The sequence below is a fragment of the Balearica regulorum genome, chromosome 9, assembly GCF_011004875.1.
Source record: "Balearica regulorum gibbericeps isolate bBalReg1 chromosome 9, bBalReg1.pri, whole genome shotgun sequence".
Classification (NCBI taxonomy): Eukaryota; Metazoa; Chordata; class Aves; order Gruiformes; family Gruidae; genus Balearica; species Balearica regulorum.
This window is the reverse complement of record NC_046192.1, coordinates 17895910-17903909: the sequence shown is the minus strand read 5'-3', so window position 1 is coordinate 17903909 and position 8000 is coordinate 17895910. Positions and strand designations below refer to the sequence as shown.

The 8000-nt window shown below is 62.4% G+C and overlaps 1 protein-coding gene across 1 annotated transcript; it reads left to right on the top strand.

The window, feature by feature from the left end:
- Positions 1–1471: 1471 nt before the first annotated feature.
- Positions 1472–5767, top strand: NMUR1 (neuromedin U receptor 1). Its single transcript, XM_010310080.2, has 3 exons — positions 1472–1791; positions 2259–3152; positions 4415–5767. Exons 2-3 carry the CDS (start codon positions 2261–2263, stop codon positions 4816–4818), a joined length of 1296 nt encoding a protein of 431 aa, XP_010308382.2. The 5' UTR covers positions 1472–1791; positions 2259–2260; the 3' UTR covers positions 4819–5767.
- The last annotated feature ends 2233 nt before the right edge of the window (positions 5768–8000 follow it).

Below are 8000 nucleotides of genomic sequence, written 5' to 3'. Positions count from 1 at the left end.
GCCTGGCCACAGATGCTGGGCTCAGTGGTGCAGCGAGCAGTGTTGGGACTCAGCCCGGGTGGGCGCGGGGCCGGAGGCAGGTCTCTCTCTCCCAGAAGGTCTCTCCAGGCTCCTTCTCCAAGATGCCTGTCCTGCCTGCTAGAGTCCAGCCCCACCGGAGGCTCCTCCAGCTCCATCTCACCCGGCTCAGCCGAACACCTCCGCGCACGGTGAGGATGGTGTTGGGACAGGCTGAATGGAGGGGGGTCCCTGGGATGCCAGAGCCCTTCAGAGCGTCAACGCCGGGGGGCGACGCCGACCCCCTGGGCCCTGCCACCCTCTGAGGAAATTAAGGGACCGCTGCGTGTACCGGTGCCCACGGGTGCCTGCCCGTCCCGCGGGGTGGCAGTGCCCTCTGCCGTCACACGGAGCGGCGGAGCGATGCGCAGCCACGTCCCCCCTTACCCTGACCCCCTTCCCGCCAGGCACAGCCCCCCCCCGCGGTGTCACCCTCATACGCCCGACACCCCCCACCCTCCCGCCACCTTCTCCGCACCTCCGGGGGGGGGGTCCTGGACAGCCCGGTCGTGGCGGAGCCGGGAACTCCCGCCCCGCCGCCGTGAGCCCTGCTTCTCCGCAGGCAGGAGCGGGGGGCAGCGGCGGAGCCCGGGGCGGGCAGCCGGGGCGGGCCGGGGCGGTGAGGAGGGGCCGCCCGCGGGATGCGGGCTCGGGGGCGGGAGCGGACGCCCGTGGGTTCCGCCGGCTCCAGGCTGGGCTCGGTCCGGTAAAGCACGTGTTGGAGGAGAGAGGAGCGGGGACACGCAGCCCTGCCGCTCGTCCGTGGGGCGCAGGAACGCGTGAGTGTATATGTGGGTGTGCGTGTGCATGGGTGTGTGTGCAGATACGTGCGTGCATGTGTGTGTGCATGTGTGCGTGGGTCTGCACGCAGCTACGGAGCAGGAGCGTTGCCCTGCGGCGGGGGTGTTATCAGCAGGACAGGGTGCCAGAGGACAGGCAGGAGCCCAGACAGACAGACAGACACTGGGCACAGGGAGGGAGCAGAGCCCTGCGCAGAGTGAGGGGTGACACTGCCAGCGCAGCAAGTTCCTTGGACTGAAGTGTGACAGAGCTGGCTGGAGCCACCTGCTCCATGGGGGAGTGATTCGTGTGACCCAGGAGTTGCACATCTGGAAGTGAGGAGACCCCAGGAAGCCACTGGGTCCATCTGCATCTCCCCCCGATGAGCCCGGATAACTAGGTGCCGCGGGGGCCCCCGCGCCTGGCGGTGTCAGAACGGCAGCGGGGTTGATCGATGCCTTACTCACCACAGAGGCCACGCAAATGGCAAATCCCTGCGTTGCGAAGGCTGCTGGTGAGGCTGGAGACAGCCACGCCGCCCTCCCCCGGGACTTTCTTAGAGTCAATGGAGTTTATTACTTTAACGTATTTCCTCTCTCTGTCTGAAGAGCATCTTTTTGGCAGTGCTGCCTTGCAAACGAGGAGCCAGCTCCTGGCAGGGGTAGGGTCTCAGCAACGGGCTTTGCTTGCCCAGCTGTGGGAGAGGAAGCCCCTGGTACTTGCTCAGCTTGCCCACCAGCCTCTCTGCTGACAGAGGACGAGAGAGTGAAGGTGGATAAGGGCAGGCAGCTTCTCCGAGCTGAGCTCCAAGGGGAGAGCAGCGGCAGGATTTCATTAGCCTGCCTCTTAAGGCAGTGAAGTCTCCATCCCCTCCCACGCTCCATCCCCAGCCCGACCCCGTCCGACGCAGGAGTGGTGGGACCTCAGCCTTCGTCTGGAGCTTCTTGACAAACCGTAAGTCCTTCTTAGGGAGGAAGATCCATTTTTCCCCGTGGATATTTTATGGTCACCTCATCAGCCCCTCTGCACGGCTGGTGGAATTGGAGTTGGGATTGATTTTTAGGGCTGGCTTTGGGGATCTATCCTGCTCTGCTTCAGGAGCAGGGAGAGGCAACAGCCCTGCTAAGATCCCCTCAACAATAGGGTGAAGGGGCCAAGGTGGGCTGGGCACCTGCCAGGGTTGTTTGTGGATGGGAAATGGGGCAAGGAGTGCTTGGGAACCCTGGAGGGAGGTTTGGAGGAGATTTTGGGTGGTTTCCCAAAGGAAATGTGGCTGTGGCAGGATGGTGGTGAGGGTGCAGAGCCATGGTGATCAGCATCACCCTGACACCCTGGCACCAATGGGGAGTGGGGGCAGAGAGAGAGTGGGGGCAGCAGAAGCATTGGGAAAGCATCCCACAAACCTCCCCATCTCTCTGCAGCCATGAATCCGTACGTCAACTGCTCTGGCCCCGAGTTCCTCCTGCCCCAGCGAGACTTTCCCGTGGAGCCCATCAGCCCCGATCTCTGCAACAGGACTCACCCAGAGACCTTGTTGGACCCCAGGGATGCCAACCTGACAGAGGAGCAGCTGCGGGATAAGTACCTGGGACCTCGGCGGTCCAGCTTCTTTGTCCCTGTCTGTGTCATCTACCTCCTGATCTTTGTGGTGGGGGCTGTGGGCAACACGCTCACCTGCATCGTCATCCTCCGGCACCGGTTCATGAGGACGCCTACCAACTACTACTTGTTCAGCCTGGCTGTGTCCGACCTGCTGGTGCTGCTGCTGGGGATGCCGCTGGAGCTGTACGACATGTGGAGCAACTACCCCTTCCTGCTGGGCGCCAGCGGCTGCTATTTCAAGACGCTGCTCTTTGAGGCCGTCTGCTTCGCCTCCATCCTCAATGTCACGGCCCTGAGCGTGGAGCGCTACATTGCTGTGGTGCACCCCCTCAAGGCCAAGTACGTGGTGACCAGGAACCATGCCAAGAGGGTCATTGTCATCATCTGGGTCTTGTCGGTCATCTGCTCCATCCCCAACACCAGCCTCCATGGGCTGCAGCCTCTCTACGTGCCTGGCCGGGGGCGGGTGCCTGATTCGGAGATCTGTACCCTGGTGAAGCCACGCTTGACCTACAACCTCATCATCCAGATCACCACCATTGTCTTCTTCTTCCTGCCCATGGGGACCATCAGCATTCTCTACCTGCTCATTGGCCTGCAGCTCAAGAAAGAAAAGATGCTGGAGGCCTTGGGAGCCAAGTCTGGCGGCCGCGACTGCCACAATGTCAAAGGGCAGAAGAAAGTCAAGAGGAGGCAGGTCACGAAGATGCTGTGTGAGTCTCATGCTGGGGAGTCTGATGCTGGCAATGGGCAGAGCCAGGGGGTATCTCTTAAGGTTGTGTTGGGAGGGTGCTGGGGGGAAACTGAGGCACGGCCAGTCCGGAGGACTGAGGCTGGGTCATCCTGGAGGGAGGCTGCGGGGCTTGCTTGTGGGGTGTTGGGGCAGAGGCAGATTTGGTGGCTCCAGTCCAGCGATGAGGATTGCTTGTACCAGCTCCCTCCCAGCCACGAGACCTCCCCTCCTCAAGGGAAGTGCTGGGTGAGAAAAGGAAAAGAGGTAGTCTGGGATGGGGGAACTCGTTCCCTGTCCCCCAGTGCAGACCTCACATGCTGGTGGTGGTGGGATTTCCCAGAGGGGGACCATTCCTACCCAGCCCCACAGCCTCTGCGACCGTCCTGGGGCAATGATGCACTGACCCAAGCTGGAGCGTCCCTCCGTCCCACCGCTCTGCGCTCTTGCTCTCCTCCCCAGTGCCATCCCCGCAGCCTCTGGCCCCCTTCCCAGCAGCAGGAGCTGGCTGCCCTTGGGTAGCCATCTCACCCCGGCATGCTGACCTCCGCATGCTCCCGGCCCCGTGACAGCACAGCGATGGCGGGTTGCCCAGCCCAGTCCATTGGCAGGGCCGGGGCTGCTTCTCTGCCGCGTCCCAGACGAGCGGTAACTCTGCTTCCCCTGGCACCAGGGCTGGGAGGAGGACAAAGGGGGACCTGTCCCTGCATGTCATGGAGATGCAGCATGGCATGGGTATGGCAGGGCAGGGAACCCCAGGACCGCCTATATATCACCCCCTTTGCTTTCCATCAGCAGAGATGGGTTATTAAAAAAACAACCCAAAACCAGAGCACAAGGAAAGAGTGCAAATAGCTCTTGCTCCTTGGACTTTGCTGGTGAAGGTGGCAGGGTTCCCAGAGGCTGGATGCCCACAGGGGCATCCCCCAGCCATACTGCATGGCCCTGGGGCTGCAGCGGGGTGCCTGCTGATGGGGAGCAGAGACAAGTGGCACAGCAGCGCCTGGAGCAGCCCTGGCAGAAGATGGAGGGATGGAGACCCTGTCCAGACCTCCAGCCCCTCCACAGCAAGTCAAAAAGGTGCTGGGGGGCCCTTCCCCTTTTCCCTCTCCTCTCTCCTGTGCTCTTTCATGTGTTCTTTGCTATGGCCGAAGCTGAAACGGGGCAGTGCTCGGCCAGGGACTGGAGGTCCCCGGGGGTTGAGCTCCATCCCCCCACTAACACCAGCTCCTCTGCTCCCCACAGTCATGCTGGTGGTGGTGTTCGGAATCTGCTGGGCCCCCTTCCACACTGACCGCCTGGTCTGGAGCTTCATCTCCACCTGGACCAGCCACATGCTCCACATGTTCCAGTACGTCCACATCATCTCAGGTGTCTTCTTCTACTTGAGCTCGGCCGCCAACCCCATCCTCTACAACTTGATGTCCACCCGCTTCCGGGAGATGTTCAAGGAGGTGATGTGCCATCCTGGCCACCGCCCGCCGCAGTCACGGAAATACTCGCCCAGCGTCACTCGTGCCACCACTCGCAGCACGGAGTGTGAGCCCATGCCCGGCACCAATGGGCTGCCCCACTCCGACGCTGAGGAGTATGAGCTGGAGGAGGTGGAGGGGGGCCAGGCCACCACCTATGCAACGTCCCTCTGCTGAAGAGCGGGAGGACATGGAGGGACTGGGACCAGCTTTCCCCACCACCAGCATCCATCTCACCATGGCACCATCCCGTGGTGGGGAGTGGGGCAGGAGCGATGGAGGGCTCCCTGCCTCTCTGAGCCATCCCGCTGGGATGCAAAGGCTGATTTTCTTGGCTGCTCCGGGGGCACAGAGGAGTGGCCATGCTGTACCCTGGGTGCGTTGCACCCGCTGTGCTCAGCACAGGGACTGGCCAAGGCCGGAGCATCCCTCATGATGTGGCGACAGCTGGCTTCTATGTCAGGAATGTCCCAGCCATCCCCCCAAATATCCCATCCCTCCCAGCCCAGTGGGGTGAGCCTGTGGGTACGGGTGTCAGGAGTGTCAGACACTCTGAGCTGTTTCAGGACACCGTGCTGGATGGATCCCCTGAGAGGAGCTCACACCCGGGCTGAGACCTGTGTGGGCGGGAGAGGTTTGCATGGGATGGAGTGGGGAAAAACAGGTCTGTGGGTGTCTTCTCCCTCGAGACCTCCCCAGGGCCCTCTGGCACCGACGTGCCCCTGATTTTCTTGCACACCTCTTCGGTGATGTCAGCCGGTGTCCAGCTGCAGGGTGCGGGTATGGCTCCTTCCTCCCAGCCTTCCTCCTGCCCCGCATCCCCAGCCCCCTGAGGGCAAGGAAAGGAGCACCCCCACTCCCTCCGGAGCCAGAGCCTGCAGAGGAAAATACAGGACAATGAGAGTCCCAGGCTGCCTGCAACGCCAAGGCACAGCTCCATGTCTGTCCCTGTGCTCCACAAATACACCCCGCTCTTCCCTCTCCGACCTGCATCTGACGGGTGCCGCCCTCCTCTTCCTCAGCCCGCCATGCCCCCTGCACCCCCGGGAAATGCGGGGAGCCCTCCTCCATCCCTGCCCTGCATGGGCCGAGCCTCACTGAGAATTAAAAAGAGCCATTGCCCTGATTTGTGCCCTGGTTGCATCCCCCAGGACCCAGCTCTGGACCCAGGCCATCCTCCTGGGGGGTGACGGGTGCCAGGGTGATGGGCACCAGGGGCGTCCCACCGGCTCCGCCTGTGGGCTCTGCTGCCGCAGCAGGTCTGCAGGGCCAGGTGGGCTCAGGGCATGGCATGGCAGGGAAGCGGTGAGCGGGATGCACGCACTCTTCCCAGTCTCCGAGTTGCTTGGGCCGAGCTGGGGCTGGGGCCATTGCAGAGGGGGAGCTGCCTCTGGAGCGGTGGCAATCAATCTGTCCCCAGACACGCGGCTCAGGAAATGTCACGAAAATGCCAGGGAGCGCAGGCTGGCTGGTTGCGCTCCCCCAGGCTGGAAGTACCCATCGATTTACTGTCTGAGATCGATGCTGCTGACTTCCCGGTATACGCCAGGTCCTTCCACAGGATGAAATACTGAGGCTCCGAAATGCCACCCGGGGGGCAGTCCGAGCAGCTTGAGCTCTTGCCTCGCACGACTTCCCCAGCCCGTTTACCCCCAGCCAGCTGGGGAAGCTCCCCTGGCTCAGCATCCCGTGGCCGTGCCTCTGGGCAGCGTGGATGTGCCAGCGGGGCTTGTCTGGGGACCCGAGCAGAAATGCTGGAGGAGCAAGCCCCAGGCAGAGCACCGGCAGGGACATCACTGCCTGCTGCCGCTGGTCTGCTTCCAGCCCCGACTAAGCACATCACAGAGGGCCGTGGCCAGGCCAGTGACCAAGAACGGGCAGGATTTGGGGCTTGCAAACTCCTTCCTGCCCCCATTGACCTGGTCCCAGTCTGCCCCCCAAGCCCCCATACCCACAGCAGGGTCTGCCATGGGCAAAGCCCTTCCTCGGCCCTTGTGGGGGTCCTGCTGCATGCTGCTGGGTGAGGGTGGGCATGGGGCTGCAGTAACTTTGCGCTTCAGGGTCCTGCCAGCTGCTCGCAGCCTCTCTGGAGGGTGTCAGCATGGCCAAGGGCATCAAGATCCACCTATTTCCTTCCCTCTCTGCTCCCATCGCTGATGGTCCTGGCAGGGGCCAGCACCCTGGCAGCCGTGGGGGGGGCCCCTTGTCACTGCTGCATGGGTGGATGTGACTGATGCCTCCTTGATGGCCGTTATTGCCCCATCTCACTTCTCCCGGCCACTTCCCTGGTCACAAATCTCCAGGGAATGGCTTTTTAATAGGCAGTCGATAGCATTTTATTACGCAGCAACAGCCGCTGGCGTGGAGCTTCGGGGTCCCTCGTGCTGCGAGTCGGGAGGGCGCAGGCCCTGCTCGCGAGCAGCCAGGCTGGGCGAGGATATGGCTGCAGCAGCTTGAGCTCCTTGGTCAATGCCAGGGGACAGTGTGCCCCCCCTGGGGTTCTTTTGGGGGGTCCTGGGGTTCAGCACAGCTGGAATAGAGTTCAGAGCATCCAGAAAGGTGAGGCTTTGCCCTCATCCAGCGTTCTGTCCCTAGCTGCCCTGCCATCCCCTGATCTGGGACTCCCCATGCTCCTCGGCTACCCCAAATTCCCCTCTCTGAGGTACAAGGAACGTGCTGCTGAGGCCCTGGCGTGTCAGGAGGCGATGCTGGGGGCTGCCCCCCCCCCCCCCCTTCCCTCTGCCCCCTCCCCAGCTGGGCCAGGGATTACCCTGAAGAGCATCTCGAAGACTTGCCAAAGCTGCAGCAGGCCAGCGGCACCTCCTGGGTGGAAATGTGCAGGCAAACTCTGCTCCCTTGGCTGGGGTTTTGTGACAGCGTGCGGAGACAACCCCAAGTCCCTGGGCACTCCATGCCAGCCGGGCTCACGAGAGATGCTGCAACTGAAGGCTCCTGGGCAAGTCCTTTAATCCCATAATTGTTTTTAGTAAAAGCTGCAATCAGGGCATGAAACCTCATAAAAAAGGAACTGATCTCCCAGGGGAGAACGGTTTCACGGAGAGGGTTTTACACCTCTCCATCACCAGAAAGGCAGTGGCTGCCAGCTTCTGCCTGCCTTGGGCTCGTTGCAGCCCCCGGGAAGGGAATGAAGGAGCTTCTTTGCTCCAAGACCGATGCTCCCCATTGCCCTGCACCCTCGGGGTCAGCCTGGTCCCCTGCCACCTTCCCACTATAAATTAGAGGGATCGTTTCTGCTGGGGAGGTGGTGTGGAAGCAAAGAGCCCTGCAGGGGGGAGGCAGCAGAAGCCAGGGATGGGGCGAGTTGCTCCTGCTGCACCCACCTGTGTAACTGGCCAGGG

What these genes read in the sequence shown, in the direction of transcription:
- NMUR1 (XM_010310080.2), top strand. Translation starts at nt 2,261, where the DNA reads ATGAATCCGTACGTCAACTGCTCTGGCCCCGAGTTCCTCCTGCCCCAG. An exon ending in GCAGGTCACGAAGATGCTGT is followed by an intron (nt 3,153 to 4,414) that starts GTGAGTCTCATG and finishes TGCTCCCCACAG; the next exon opens with TCATGCTGGTGGTGGTGTTC.